This window comes from Cupressus sempervirens, chromosome 1, assembly GCF_028749045.1.
Source record: "Cupressus sempervirens isolate cs-2001-9-10 chromosome 1, ASM2874904v1, whole genome shotgun sequence".
NCBI classification, from domain to species: Eukaryota; Viridiplantae; Streptophyta; class Pinopsida; order Cupressales; family Cupressaceae; genus Cupressus; species Cupressus sempervirens.
This window is the reverse complement of record NC_143118.1, coordinates 3,983,709-4,000,379: the sequence shown is the minus strand read 5'-3', so window position 1 is coordinate 4,000,379 and position 16,671 is coordinate 3,983,709. Positions and strand designations below refer to the sequence as shown.

General features: G+C 35.4%; 1 protein-coding gene across 2 annotated transcripts in view; it reads right to left on the bottom strand.

Moving 5' to 3' along the window:
- Positions 1-7,096: 7,096 nt before the first annotated feature.
- The window catches only part of AAE18 (acyl-activating enzyme 18), a 77,384-nt gene continuing 67,809 nt past the window's right edge, over positions 7,097-16,671 (bottom strand). For both annotated transcript variants that reach the window (XM_089815773.1, XM_089815770.1), the window contains exons 7-15: positions 10,123-10,248; positions 9,798-9,871; positions 9,457-9,677; positions 9,281-9,375; positions 8,959-9,175; positions 8,683-8,808; positions 8,359-8,457; positions 7,942-8,148; positions 7,097-7,389 (exon numbers count right to left, since the gene is read on the bottom strand). In XM_089815773.1, coding sequence (XP_089671899.1) covers positions 7,273-7,389; positions 7,942-8,148; positions 8,359-8,457; positions 8,683-8,808; positions 8,959-9,175; positions 9,281-9,375; positions 9,457-9,677; positions 9,798-9,871; positions 10,123-10,248 — 1,282 coding nt within the window. In that variant the 3' untranslated portion in view covers positions 7,097-7,272. The remainder of the gene's footprint in view (positions 7,390-7,941; positions 8,149-8,358; positions 8,458-8,682; positions 8,809-8,958; positions 9,176-9,280; positions 9,376-9,456; positions 9,678-9,797; positions 9,872-10,122; positions 10,249-16,671) is intronic.

The following is a 16,671-nucleotide window of genomic DNA, read 5'->3' as shown; positions in this document are numbered from 1 at the left end:
TGTATTAAAAACAAAAGAGTGTGAGTTTTGTGAAGACTGGGGAGGAAAATAAAAAGGAGAAATTAGAGCTTGTGCATATCGATGTATGGGGACTGGCTCAGGTATCTTACCTTGGTGGCTCTCATTATTATGTTGCATTTATTGATGATGCAACTAAAAAAGTATGGATTTATTTCCTTAGATAGAAATCTAATATATTTCAAACTTTTAAGAAATGAAAATGCTTGGTTGAAAATGAAACTGGTAAGAAATTAAAATGTCTAAGATTTGATAATGGTGGTGAGTTTGCATTCATGAATTTGAAGATTAATGCTCCACTAATGGTATTCATAGACGAAAAACTATTCCAAGGACTCCATAGAAAAATGGAGTGGCTAAACACATGAACATGACTATAATGGAGCATGTAAGGAGCATGAGGTTGCATGTTGGGTTGCCCTTACACATGTGGGCAGAGGCTATCAATACTACTATATATTTGATTAATAGAGGTCCCTCTACTCCTTTGGGTTGTGGTATTCCAGAGGAAGCATGGACTGGTAAGAAGGTGAGTTATTCTTTTCTCAAAACCTTCGATTGTGAAGCATTTGCTCACATAGATTCTGAAAATAGAACCAAACTGAAAGCTAAGTCAAAGAAATGTGTATTTGTTGGATATGAAATTAATGAATCTGGTTATAGGCTTTGGGATTTTGAAAATCATAAAATTGTAAGAAGCAGGGATGTCATATTTAATGAGAAAGTGTTGTACAAAGATATAATGTAGCAACACAAGAAGAAAGAAGATGATAATGTAGTGTTGGATAATACTCCAAAAGATGATGTTCCAACCTTTCCTCATGATTTGCAACAACCACAACAACAAATACCACATACACCAGTGAATGTTAGACGGTCGACAAGGCTAATTAGACCTCCAGAAAGATTTTCTCCCTCTTTGTATTCTATTTTACTAATAGATGCTGATGAACTTGAATGTTATGATGAAGCTGTATAGGTGGACACTAAGATTTAGTGGGAGTTTGCAATGAAAGATAAAATGGACTCTTTGCTGAAAAATAAGACATGGGATTTATGTAAGTTGCCTACAGGTAAAAGTGCTTTACAGAATAAGTGGATTTACAGGTTAAAAGAAGAGGATGGAGGTAGGAAAAGATTTAAAGCCAGTTTAGTTGTAAAAGGAATTACACAGAAAAAGGGCATTGATTTTGATGAGATATTTTCTCCTGTTGTTAAGATGACTTCTATCCATACTGTTTTAAGTATTGTGGCTACTGAAAATTTGTATTTAGAGCAACTTGATGTTAAAACAACCTTCCTCCATGGTGATTTGGATATATATATATATATATGGCTCAGCCATAGGGATTTGAGGTCAAAGATAATGATAGCTTAGTATGTAAATTGAAGAAAAGTTTATATGGCTTAAAGCAAGCACCTCAACAATGGTGTCTGAAGTTTGACAGTTTTATGCATGAGCATGGATATAGTAGGTGTCATTCATATCATTGTGTTTACTTTAAGAGGTTGGATGATGATAGCTATATTATTTTATGTTTATATGTTGATGATATGCTTGTAGTTGGGTCTAACAAGGATCAGATTAAGGGTTTGAAATGCCAGTTAGCACATGCATTTTCTATGAAGGATTTGAGGATAGCAAAAAAAATTCTTGGTATGAAGATTTGTAGAGATAGGAAGAACAAGAAATTGATGCTATCTCAGGCTGATTATGTTGAAAAGGTGTTGCAATGTTTCTCTATGGAGAATGCTAAAGCTGTCAGCACACCTTTATCTGGTCATTTGAATTTGACTAAGGAGATGTGTCACAAGATACAAGAAGAGGAGGAGAAGATGTCAAAGGTACCCTATGCTTTAGTTGTAAGAAGTTTGATGTATGTTATGGTATGTACAAGGCCAAATATTGCACATGCAATGGGAGTTGTTGGTAGGTATATGAGTCATCCAGGAATTGAGCATTGGAATACAGTCAAATGGATTCTTAGATATTTGAGAGGAACATCTAATAAGTGTTTACACTTTGGGGGTCTACTACTAATTTGCAGGGCTATGTTGACTCATATTTGGTAGGGGATATTGATACCAGGCGGAGTACTACAGGTTATGTCTTTACTATTGGTGGGCCAATTGTGAGATGGATTTCTAGGTTATAGAAGATTAATTCTTTATCCGCTATAGAGGCAGAGTATGTTTCTACTATAGAGGTAGTGAAGGAGATGATATGGCTTCAGCTTTTCTTGGAAGAATTAGGACACCCTCAAAAGGATAATTATTTGTTTACAAATAGTCAGAATGCCATTCATCTTGCAAAGAATTCAGCTCTACATTCAAAGACCAAGCACATATAGTTGCAGTACCATTTCATTTAGTCAATTTTGGATGATGGATAGTTAAAGCCGGACAATATACATACAGATGAAAATCCAACAGATATGTTTACAAAAGTAGTAAGCATGGAGAAGTTGAACTCATCTTCAGCTTCGGTTGGTCTTCTAGACTAAACATGAATAAAAGAACAATAGAGTCCAAGGTGGTTTGATCTTGTGGGAACCTCATGGAGTAGCAACATAGCTATAGGATTAGTCTCCAAGTGAAAGATTGTTTTTTAGTGTGGAGCTTGATCATTCCCCAAGTGGGAGATTGTTAGATTGTGGTGACTGATCAGGGAAGTACTATACATACTCCATAATTCCTTGGCGGGGTTCGGAGCCAGGCCAGGCCCCAAGCGGGGGTTTGGACTGTCATGTATTAATTAATTGTAACCCTAAAGTGGTAAAAGTACTTGTATAAAAGGGTTTAGGGTTAGGGATTGTTTTAGTGTGGCGATGTGAAAATTGGGTCTTGCGATAGTATTGAGCTGTAAGGGATTATAGATTATAATCAAGTTGTAATCACTAGATTGTAATAATATCAAACTTGCTATTTGGTGGATGTAGCCTATTGATTGAGTGAACCACATTAAATTTTGGTGTCTTGTGTTCTTTTCTATGAGATCTATTATTTTTTGATATTGTTTATATTTGCACGTAATTATTATTTTTGTCTGTTGTTTAATCGTAACAGACCATGGGAATGTATATGTATGGATTTCATAGTTGACCTACCCAAAACAAGGCAAGGATACGATATGATCTATGTGATCATGGATAGGTTTAGTAAGATGGCTCACTTTGTGCATTGCAAGGCTATTCATGATGCTTGTCATATTTCTAATTTGTTTTGCTGAGAGGTGGTCAGGATCCATGGACTACCTATGAGTATTGTTTCAGACAGGGACACCAAATTCATGATCCACTTTTGGAAGACTCTATGGAGAAGACTTGGAACTAACTTGTCCTTTGGATTTTCCTACCACCCACAAACTAATGGCCAAACATAGGTAGCTAATTAGAGTCATGGCAACCTATTGACGTGAGTCACAAAGGAGTATGGGAAAACTTGGGATCAACTCATTGGGCAAGTTGAATATGCCTACAATGATACAATGAATAGATCTATAGGAAAGAGACCCTTTGAAGTAGTTTATGGTTTGCATCCTAGAGGGTTTTTTGAGTTGAGATCCTTGAGAGATGGGGTTCCAAGTAGTAGCTATGTTGAGGACTTTGCCCAATCCATGAGGCAAGTTCATGAAAGTGTAAGGAAGGCATTGATTGAAAATGCTGACAAATTGAAACAAAAGGTGGATGTCTCAAAGAGGGACTTACAATTTTAGATAGGGGATCTTGTGATGGCCATCTAACCAAACAAAGATTACCAAAGGGGATACCAAAAAAGCTCCAAATTAGAAGGTTAGGTCCTTGCAAAATACTTGCAAAATATGGGGACAATGCCTATAAGGTTGAGTTGCCTACAAACCTAGGTTTGTCACCAGCCTTCAATGTTGCAGATTTGGTTGCCTACAAAGGACCTATCCCAAATGTTGATCATAGTCTCCAAGAGGTCACACAGGATGTAGTAGACCTCCAACTAAACCTTACTCCACCTCTCCAAGCCAAATAGGGTACTAGATTCCAAACTATACAAATAGACTAGGAAGAAGGACTAATTAGAACACCTTGTCAAATGGATTGGCAAGGATGATGTTGAAGCTACCTGGATTAAAGAGACAAACTTCCACTAAGTGGGCATCCATCTCAACCTTCTAAATCCAAGGATAGATTAGCTTCTTTTGTTTGGGGGAGTATGGTGCAGGGGCACCTAGTCAAAGACTTCATTTTTGTTTTCTAATTGGTTTGGATTTTGGGCATGTATTGACTCTAGCCAAGTTAGGGGTGTGGGTGAGTTTGGGCCTTGTAAAGGCCATCATTTTGGGTTGCAAAAGTTAGTAGGTAGATGTTTTTGGTGTATGTTTGTGAGTGTAGCTTGTGTTAGGGGGCATAGGTTTAGGACCATAAGAAGTTTGAATGTGTGATTTTAACTCACCTTGTCCTCTATGATGTGGTTTAATCCTCTTGCATGAATTATGACTCCTAACATGTCATTTGGGAGTTAGAAAGAGAGTAGATGTCAAAAGCTGTCAAATTGGGAAACAATTGGGAAAAGTTGTCAAGAAGGCAAAAATGGCCTAAATTATGCATATTGATGTCCTAGGGGTTAAATCATGCCTAGACACATCATTTATGGATCAAATTAGATAGTTTTGGAAGTTTCCAAGTGAAGGAGAGAAAAGTAAAGTTGTCAAGTTTGTGACAACTTTTTGGCAGAAAAGTTGCAAAAGTGCAAGGAGGATTTTGGTGGTTATTCCAATGACCTACAAAATCTTTGGGAACTTATAAATCCATCAATCAAACACATCTTGATGGTTGGGAGTTGTATTGCGCAATTTTGTGCAATTGAATACACGATTTTTCAATTTAGTTTTTAGACAATTTTTAGAATTTGGATTGCCTGTATGGACAAATGGATTAAATCCTTCAATTTGGGGTTGGATTTGTGTTTCTTGTGTTAGTACAATGCTTTTCTATTCAAGTTTCAATTTTTTAAGTCCTCATCTAAGTAGGTTTTGAAATTCTTTTCTAAGTATCCTATGTGTTGTTTCAATTTTGACTGCTTGAGCAATAATGGCTCCCCCACGAGTTCCTACAGTGAGTTCTTCATGGCTTTAGGGGACATGCGAGTAGAACCAATGTACATGCTTTTTATAAGTTTTAAGGCCTTGGAAGGAATGCAAGCCTTTTAAAAGTGATGCCTTGGGGCAAGATTGCTATACTTGGTTAGGCGATCAAAATATTGGGAAGAGAGTTTTTAGGGTTTGAAAGTGTTTGATACTTCAAACCAAGTGTTGCAGAATGAGGGATGAGTAGTGTCAACATCTACTAGAGGAAAATGTATCATGATAAATTTTGTAGAGGGAAAGATCATGCCCTAAACAAACCTGTCATCCTTATTGAGAAACCCTTAAATATAATCTTAAAAGTTGCTTTTGGGTGTACAGACATCTTAAAGACCTAAGACCCACAAATTCTTTGAGATTTTCCAAAAGGGTACTCGAATATAAGGTTTTTTTGCCACCTCCTTTGTGGAAAATTAAGATTAAAGCCCAAAAACTCAAGTTGGAGGGCTAATTCTAGTAGCCTTATTTGTGGTAGTTTTGGCTTAGGAGCAAATAACTTGACGATGCCTTGTAAGATTGTTGTCTAGAAGTCCAAGGGAAGTCTGACATCACTTGTGAGAGCCCCTCACTCTACAAAGTTGGAGAAAATGGTCAAGAAAAACTAAAGAAGTAGGTTAGCTAGTGAGTTTGAAGAGCAATTTGGAGAAGAAGGAACTACAACCATTGATGTAAATAGGTAGTGAGTGGTTGGAGGATGGTGAAGAAGTCCTCTAGAGATTAGGGCATCAAAGGAACCCTAATAAGCTAAGAGAAATCCTGAGCAAGTCCTTGGGAAGGTAAGGATTAAGAAGCAATTTAACCTAGCATTACATCACTACACTTAGGATTTTGATCCCAAAATCGAATTGTGTGCTAATATGGTAGAGAAGAAGAGAGAAAAGATGTATAAAGTTGCAAAGATTACACATGACAAAAATCTAATCTCAAATTCACAAAATGGGGCCTAGTAGAACATCCAAATATGTGTACTGACTTTTAAGGAAAGTACAACTAGTTACAAAGAAAACAATGGCAATTAAAAGAGAACTACAAGAGTTAGCCTATTATATTATGCATTGAGAATATTGTTTGGTATTTCATTCAATATAAGTTAGCAATTAGAATTTGCTAACAATAAGATAAGAGTCTCATTCTTTTGGTAGTTGCTCATAATATGATTTTAAAAAAAAATTATTATAGAAAATACTGAGTACATCTTGATAATAATATAGTAGTTATCAATATAACCATATTCGGTAAAATAGTCACTATACTTTATATCGATTATTTATATAATTTTTAATTATACTTTTTATCAATCATTTATGTAATTTTCAATTATATTTCTTATTAATAACTATATATTCTTCAAATTTAATTATTTTTAAAATTTATTTATAACTTTTATTAATTGAATTCGAGCTAATAATGTACAGTTTAAATTCATATTTTGTAATTTTATAATTTAAAATTATTTTTTATATTCTTAAAGATGTCATTATATAACATCTCAATTTAATATTTTATTCTTAGCATTCATTAATAAATATTTTGAGCATATTATAAATGAACAATATTTTCATATTTTACATTACTTTAAATATTGTAAAAAAAAATCGTCAAATTGTATAAAATTCTGATACATAATTTTAATGTTAATTTTTTTTTTTTTTTTTTTGTAAAAGTATAAAATTCTGATTTGATACATAATTTTAATGTTTTTTTTTTTTTTTTTTTTTTTTTTTTTTTAATTTTAATTTTTATTGGTAAAAGAGAACAAATAATCAACATTTTCATATTTTACATTCTATTACATTGTCATAAAATATTATAATCAAAATTTCGAATTCGTTTATAATCCTGATTTGATAACATTCGACATAATTATAATGTTACACTTTCCCTAAAATAAAGGGCAAACAAGTAGACTACACGTCTTCAAATACTTATATTAACGCAATCTCATACTACAAACAACAAACAAAATTGAAAGATTCAAAATTATATTTACAATGGTATAAAATTTATTGTGAATTATCCTTGACATGTTCATAAGCAACTGTAACATGACAGAAAAAATATGCGGATATTCTGTATAATATTAAATAAGTTCAGCTATTAAGGGAAGTCGCTATGTTGCGTACGCATAGCAATCTTTATCATAGCCTGCTCTTTTGAACAGATAATTCTCGCTTGATCTGGTCCCGTAAAACTCTCCTCAATATTTTATTAGATGCTGTACGAGGAAAGTCGGAAATGACTTTGACAAAGCTCACCTACACATGAATTATAGATATCAGAAGGTCAAAATCTAGTTCAGCTGATTCTCAAAGAAAACTTTCCAGTAAGCAAATTCTATATTGGTCGATATTAACTATCAAGACTAGATTCCAACTAATAGAACAAAAGAATTCAGTGTCAACGCTGGTAAAATCTAATTTGCTGCCTGCGTACGTCATGCACCCAACCAAAATTATGAAGGAAGAGATGGGATGATGAATTTCACCTTGATCAAAGGATTTAGATTAGTTTGAATGACAAATTTCAATGGCAATGCTTCTAAACAAAAATCAAAGTTACAAAATACGTTTACTGATATAATCTAATTCGCTGCCTACATATAACATGCGCCCAACCAAAATAATATAGGAAGATGGGTTGATACTTTTTCCCTTGAACAAACGATTTAGATTAGTTTGACGAGCAACTTTTAATGGCCGTGATTGTCAAAAATTAAAAAAACAAAGGTATAAATTTCATTCATCTTCAATTATGGTACACCCAACCAAACTTTTGAAGTTGATCGAAATGAGAGAATTGACTTTCACCTTAAACAAAGGATTTAGGTTATTTTGAATGGCTCTTGAGAAAGACATCTTCAGTGTATCCATGCTAACATTGTGTCCATCCCTCAAAACTGCAACTATAGCAAGTAGTTCTGGACCACCTCCTGGAAATGATATGCTGATGGCAGCAGTTTCTAATACTTGTTCATGAGCTCTATTGCAAACCCGTTCGATCTCAATGGCACTGGTCTGTCATTCACCAATCATCTTTAAAAATTCAAACGGATTGCTATAATCCAGGCATGCATGATTTTTTGCAATATGGAAAGTGAACACTCACTAAATAGTAGCTTTATCATGAAATGTCTTACTGGAAATCTAGGACATAAATAGGCCTGGAAAAAAGATAGAGATTGAATGAGAAGTGTATTTCTGTCTACAAAAATCAATTAAATAAACCTTGATGCCACCAAGATTCATAGTGTCATCAGCACGACCATGTGCTTTGTAGTATCCTCCTACCATCCGCTCAATCATATCACCATGCCTCCTTAGACGCTGCCCAAAGAAAAGATCCATGTCAAGATGAAGCAACAGAACAATATAGGAAGTGAAGAAAATCTCTCTTCACGGGCAAATTTTCAATTCAAATGGCAAGTTGTGCCCTGGAAGTAGTATTTGAATTAATAGAAAACGAAGGCTGTAGAATCTATCATTTCTAGCATTGTCTCTCGCCTAAAGTAGATATAGAGAAGAGGACATGGGAGATTTGTTAGAGCATACCATTCCTTTGTATACTGGCATTCCTTTGAAGTATACAGCATCGTGATCTGCATTGAGCAATGTATATGATGCTCCAAAGAACGAAGGAAACAATCCTATCTCACCAATGCAAGGTTGATCATTTGGCTGAAATTGAACAGCAGAGAGCTCATTAACAGCAATAGTTAGAAAAAATATCTTCCCATCAAATGGCTAGTACTGCCTTTTGGTTTTCTGTAAGTTATTTAGAAAGAATTTGATTAAATGAAAAAATACCAAAGCAATTTGTTTTCTCACATATATAGTTTGTTCGTCATCAAATAACACAAATCCTGTTGTCATAGTGGGTGTGCTAAACACTCCTAAAGCCTGTGGCTGCAATAATGAGCCATGGACAAAGCAAGCTGAAAGTTCTGTACCACCACAGATCTCTATCACTGGCTTGTACCAACTTTTAGAACTCAGCCATAAATCATCATCAATACTAGAGGCCTCTCCTGTAGAGGCAAAAGTTCTGCAAGAAAATGGAAAATGTTCATCATCAGGCTATTTGACCAGCATGGGCATTAACAAAGACATATTTCTTGTAGACTTTGATATTCAAATGCCATATGGAGACCTTATATGAGACCAATCAAGCCCTTCCATGCAACCAGTGCTCTTCCATGTCTTTACCATACTTGGTACTGTACCTAGCACAGTTATCCCTGCATCCTGCACAAGGTTTGCCATTATGGATCTCTATACTAAGAGCTATTAGAGAGTTGTAAAATTAAAGCCAGGTATATTTTTTACCTGAACAAATTTTCCAAATCCACGACCAAGAGGAGAACCCTCATAGATGGCTGCTGTAGCGCCGCTAAGAAAAGATGAATAGATTAGAACTGGTCCCATGACCCATCCTAAGTTTGTTGGCCAGCAAAATACATCTCCAGCTTTAACATCTAAGTGTGACCAACACTCTGATGCACACCTAATTGGTGGAGCATGTGTCCATGGAATGGCCTTCGGTTCACCTTGCATGTATAGGAAAATATGTTAATACAAGAAACAACAATAGTACAAGAAGTGGATATGTTGGGAGAAACAATTTCTAATCAGTATAAACATGCATTGCAGAATAATTCCATCTTTACCTGATGTGCCAGAGGAAAACAAAATATTTGTTGTTGCATCTATGGTCTGACAAACAGGTGAATAATACTCTGGGCTGCAAGTAAATTAATTTTGAGCCATGTTATTTACAAACCCTATTATTTGTCAATGATTTCATTACATTACTCAGGATGTAACGTAGACACTGCAGTAACCGTTTTTATGAATGTAGGTGCATGTGAACAAAAGCGTGAGGACTATCTTATAAAGAGACTGCAGCTGGACTTGGTACATTTTATAGAACTGAACCAGGGATTTAAATTCAAATAACCAATATAATCATTTAATGTTGAGCATATAGCATACCTTTGAAGAGAATCTGCAGACGAAAGGAACTTGCTCCATGCTATGTCATTTTCTCTTAGTTGGGTTCCCAATCGCTCCTCGGCAGGGATCACAATTGCCTTGGGAGCGCCAGATTCAACGACTCGGCTATCATCGCATGTTGCCAAATAATAAACATAAATATTTAAGTGTGGTGTAAGTTATAGGCAGAATGATAGTATACTATTATGGTGTGTAGATTGATAATTTACCATTATGGTGTGTAGATGCGACTGAAACACATATAGCTCTTCTTAGTAAAAATAAAGCTTATGAGAGTAGCTTTCAATAAGATTGATGCTACGAAGCGTTGATTACATAATCAAATTACTTTTATCACTCAATCGTAGTTATGACTCGTGCAATATAAAATTTATAATATAATAAGATTTTGGACAAGAAAACTGCTTAACAACCGACCACTGAGCTTTCCAGTTTACCCAGGAAAACATTATTACAGGGTTGCAATTGGAACCAGAGATAATTTTTTTTACTGAAAACGAAATTAGGACTCTGATGTCGAAACTTCTGAACAAAATATTGCCTGAAAAGGAAATTAGTTGTGTTCCCTTATAACATATAATATATAACTCACAAAAGGAAAACCAATTAAAAATGGAAAATCAGCAAAGCATGATCTGCTTATCATGTGATGCTAGGTTAAGCTTCATCAGATCACGTTCATACTCCATTTTGTTTAGTCACCTCCAAGAATTACTTTCTTTTCATGCTTGCAAGAAGAAAACAAATACATAACATATCAAGATTTATGAAACTAATGAACTATTTAAGAAACAGACGCACTCAGAAATAAGTTACATACAGTGTTGCAATGGTTCAATTTTTCTCCTTTTTTTTATTTTGTCTCATTTTAAGTTAAATCCTTATTTATTCAAGTCATGAGTTATGCTTTAAATTTAGTTTGTCATGTTGTCCCTGTTGTTTTTTGGTCCATGTCTTGGGTGGGCAAGAAAAATAATTTTCCAACACAAATGATAGATAGGACAATGGAATGATCCAATGAATGATAGCAAAATTTAAGTAAAAAATTTGCATCTTATGTGTATGGAGTTTGGACATGTCCTATGTCATGAAGTGTCATTGATGCATGTATAATACAAATATATTTCTTGATGCAAATATATTTGATAAAAAATACATCGCTTTGATTACAAATACATAATTAAATTTTTTATTTATGTCAAGCAATAACTAATTCCTTACATAGGTATCTAGTAAAAAATAATGAAATAAACTTGGTCAATTAACAATGTTATTAATAAATTATATTCATTATTAATAATAACTTTAGTAAGTAAATAAGTAATAATGTTAATAATATTAAAAAAACACTTACTATATATATATATATATATATATATATATCCCGATCCAATGAATGTAAATATATATTTTTATAATAAATCTAACAGTAACAAATAATATATATTCATCCCTAATCATAGCAACTATATTATTATTATTGATAATATCAACAAATTAACATCTAACATAGTAATAGACTAAATAGTTAATTAGGAAGTCAAAATAACTGTTAGTAACTTTTCCTACACACGAGCGATGGGGATGGGAATAGTTGCATTAATGAGATGTGTCAGTTGGGTGGAAAAGAGTATATAATGGAGTGGAAATGTATTCCATTGGGAAGAAAATAAGGAGCATTGTCTACGTAGCAACATATTTGCACCTTGATAAAAAATAAGTGGCTAACAAACATTAGTGTGTTAACGTATATGTTAGCTAATTGTGGGTGTTTGCAAATTACTAACTCATACGAATACAATTAGCTAACATATATGCTAACAGACTAATGTTTGTTAGCAACATATTTTTTATTAAGGTGCAAATATATTGCTGTGTAGATAGTGCCAAAATTAGGAGAGGAGATTCAGGTACAATAACACAACCTTAAATAGATGGTAACAGTAGGCGACAAAGCAGGTACAAGTTTTCAATTAGATTAGAATGTTGACTGTAACTTTCACCAATGTGTGTGTGTGCGCATGTCCGTGCACGTGCGTGCATGTGTGTGCGTGTGTGTGTGCATGTGTGTGTGCGTGTCGTGTGTGTGCGTGTGCGTGTGCATGTGCATTTGCGTGTGCGTGTGCGTATGTTTGTGTGTCTGTTTAATAATTATATGATGAGTAAATTGTATATATAAACATATATAATGTATCGAATTTCATGATCATGAATATGAAATTATTTAACAATGGATTCTCCTAATTATAGACTATATATATAGCATTTGTATAATAATAAAATTAAAATATATATAGGCTAATAACATATATATGTCCCTTTTATTCATTGACATGCTCCCAACCATAAGAACCTAGCTCAAGTGTCAATTAATAAATAATAATTTTAATGATGGCAATAATATTAATTAAAACAATTATGGTTTTTGGACAATTTAGGATATTGGTATCTTTTTAGTTTAGATTATTAGGTTTATTTATGTGGTTAGAATAAATTCTATTTGGGTGACTAGAGCCAATTTGACATTTTTTGTAATCCTTGTGTAAATTTCTATTATTTAATACAATAAGGTGTGTAATTTTTTGCCATTTTTTTTTCTAAATATCAGTTGACAATAAAATACCACACAACATGGTGCTAGCATAACAACATTAAATTGCCCAAGTAACCAATAATCCTTGACCCCTCATCAGTGAATCAATCATAGCTTGAGAACCACTCACTATAAAGACTTGAGATAAGATAAAATAAGATATATAAGATAAATCTATTAATGTCCAACAAGAGACCGACAAAAGGGTCAAGGGATTGAGAAAACATAGGAAAACACACCCCTGTAGGAGCACCAAATAGTGAAAGAGCAAACAAGAAAGTAACTTGAGGAAACAACAAGAGGACTAGAAGTCCTTTCTCATTGAAAAGAAATCCAACATCAAAGGACCTAAGGTCTCGAATGATCAAAAGCCCCGACTCGTCTCTGAGTACTGTTGGGGGTAGAGTGTTGCTATCTAGTGAGCCTACAACAGGGTCTCACGGATCTAGTGTAGCCAAAAATGGGAGCATCGATTGACCGCTTCAAGCCCTAGGAAGGGGACATGGGAGGGAAAAAGCTAGTGATATGTTGATCTGAGACCTGGCTCTGAGTAAACAAGAGTTGTAAAGTGTGGTCACAAAGCTATGACCGAATGTAAAGTGTCAGGCATTGTTGGTCAGTGTATTTGAAAAAGGTTGACATGGACCTGCAATCTTTGACAAGGCAGTGGAACATGCCTCTAATCTCATAGTATATGGGACAGTGAAAGATGAAGTGGGTCTTAGTCTCTATCAAGCAGTCAAGGTGCAAAGGCAACAGATCTTGTCCCTCTCTAGTAATGTGATGGTCTGTTTGGCATTGAAGCTAGTGAGAGCCAACTCTGAAAGACCTTAGAGAGATATGGACATAATTGCTGCACCATCTAAGGATGCTGATAGGGAGGTTGGATGAACCAATCACATGTTCATGCTCTTAGTCTTCTTGGAAGACTTCTAGGGTGTCTTCACCACACCACTTGTCACCTATAGGATCTTCATTGTCTAAGGATCCCCTAGTCTCTCTAGCCAAACCAACTACCAAGAAAGATTCACCAATCAAGTCAAAACTTGATGCATTCTTGCTTAACTAACCATAGCCCTTAAACCACCTTAAAGGCTCTTTAACCTCCAAATCCTGTACTTAGCCTTGCAGAGGTCAAGAGGTGTCTCCAAGTACTTCAATTCAACCAACTAGGGGTGTTAGGAATCCCACTTGGTTCAATTGTTCATCCGATTTCATCAATTCTTTTAGAATAGGCCTAAAAGGCTACTAGGCCCAATTAGGTCTCCTACTCCGAGAAAATAGGGATTTTCTCCCAATCCTTCCAAATAAACCCTATAATTTTTCTTAGGATACTTGAATCAAATGCCAACCCCTCAAGGATTTTTGGGTTCTTGAGGTCACCACCTTCCGTACAGTACCCTAACCCAAGTTGAGTGAATTTAAGGGTTTTTAGGCTCTTACTGGCTACTTTGCAAGTTGGAAAGCTTTAGGCTAACAAATGGATTGGTATGACGGCTCCCTCTTCACCAAATCTTGGTAGGACTCCTATCTTAAAATTACACAAGGAATTTTGACTCTAGCTATTCACCTCTGCAAGTTAAGTTGTTTGCAACTTGGTCTTCCCTAGCCGGACTCACTATAAGCTTGCCTAGGGCAAGACATTAAAAATAGCTTACCTACATTTGAGGGCCCAAGCTTCTGCACAATGTATGCACATGGAGTCTACTCACTATTCCCAAGAGGCCGTTCAGAATGGACGGTGGGAAAGTGAGTTAAAACCCAATCTTTTCAAACTACCTGGATAGAACCAACAGTGCCAAAACAAGACTATTTACAAAAAGAAAGCAAATGTGCACAAAATTCCTATCTAATGCCACAAAGAATTAAGAAAAAATCTAAACTACACACAATAGGTGTTATAGTACCAACTTGAATCCTCTAACTACCTACTGTCATGGAAAATACACAAAAAATGCTCAAAAATCACTTCAAACTCCAATATTCAAAACTTATCTCCATACAATGGGTGCCCAACCCTACATCTTGTCCAAGGCATGCCATATGTAGGGTTTTTAGGTAGTTACTTACCTCTTTGGCTCCTTGTCACTGATTTGCAACATTTGGACAATGTTGTCCGAGCAATTTTTCAAAGTTGCAAAGTTGCACGATGCAACTTTTACATCTTTTTGGCAAGTTTTGGCACAACTTAACTAAATGAGCCCCAATGCTTCTTAAACCTTACCAAAGACCTTAACTATGGTAGAAACATAATTCTAACCCATCCTAGACCCTACTAACCTCATGCTGACATCAACATCAACTTTGTGCAAATCGGGGCTTTTACAACTTGTTGATCCCTAATTGCACCTAGAAATGTCCTAAGACTCTTCCAACAAACCCTATTGTACTCCTACCATGGTCCACATGACCTTAAACATTATACTTCCAAAATGCCCTAAAGACAGACACAACAAAACAAAAACTTGAATTGATTAAGCAATCCTTAGGTGCTCTTGCACCATTCTCCCCCCCTGCACAACTCTCAAGGACATGAGGAGAAATTAGAGACAAATCACTACCTAGCTTCTTGAAGTTAGCTTCCTCTACCCTTGTGGCTTCAGATTTGGTTGCTTCTTCCATTGTATCAAATGCTCCATGTATACCTTGTGTCTAGGTGATTTCTTCACCCTGGATCCCAAGATTCTCTCTGCTTGCAACTGAACCTTGGGAGGTAAAACTTTAACACTCACATCCCCCAATATCTCCTAGCTATTCTGATTCATATCAATCAATGGTCTTTTGTATTTGACTAAATCAGCCACATTGAACACTGGTGAGATACTTAACTCTACTAGAAGTTCTACCTTATATGTATTTTGTCCATATTTGGCTAATACTTTTCATGGTCCTACTCTCTTCATTTGCAACTTAGTTGGCATTCCCTTATGTAACCTAGACTTGTTTAGGTGGACCATGACATCATCTCCCACTTCAAACTGTACATCTCTCCTTGACATATCCACTTTAGTCTTTAGCTTGTGGGTAGCCTCTGTGTCTTCTTCACCTACTCTTGTATCTCCTTCATTATCTGTGAGAAATCTTTTGCATGTCAACTTCTATAATCCATGGCTCCTAAATCTCTGAGGTCACACACACCTCTTAGGTGCATACCATATACTATCTCAAAAGGACTCCTTCCCGTGGTCTTGTTCACAGTGCCATTGTAGGCATACTCAGCTTGTGGGATGATTAAGTCTCATGTTTGACCATATTTCTTGGTTAGACATTTGAGAAGGTTGCCTAACACTCTATTGATCACCTCAATTTGACCATCTGTTTGAGGATGGTAAGCTGAACCAAAAGATAAGCTAGTACCTAATCTGGTCCATAGAGTCTTCCAAAAATGACTCATAAACTTCACATCTTTGTCAGATACTATGCTTAGGGGTAGTCCGTGTATCCTTACAGTCTCCTTGAAAAATAGATGAGCAATATAACTAGTAACATGGGTGGTCTTGCAAGGGATAAAATGACTCATTTTACTAAATCTGTCTACCACTACATAGACACTCTCCATCCCTGTCTTGGTCTTAGGAATACCTGCCGCAAAATCCATGTTGATAAACTCCCATGGTCTATTGGGAATAGGAAATGGTTGGTATAAACCTGCATTACTAGTTCCCCCTTTGGCTTTTATACATACCACACATTGTTCCACATATCTCCTAACATCTATTGGCAACTTGGGCCAATAATTAAACCTCCATACCAACTCTATTTTCTTATTGATACCAAAATGGCCACTAAGATTGCCATTGTGCTTCTCTTGAACGAGGTTCTCTCTCATGGAACCTTGAGGAACACATAACTGATTCCCCTTAAAGAAAAGTCCACTCTATAGTCTATATTCTGAGAATTGACCATGACAATGGTTTTGGAAATCATAACATACC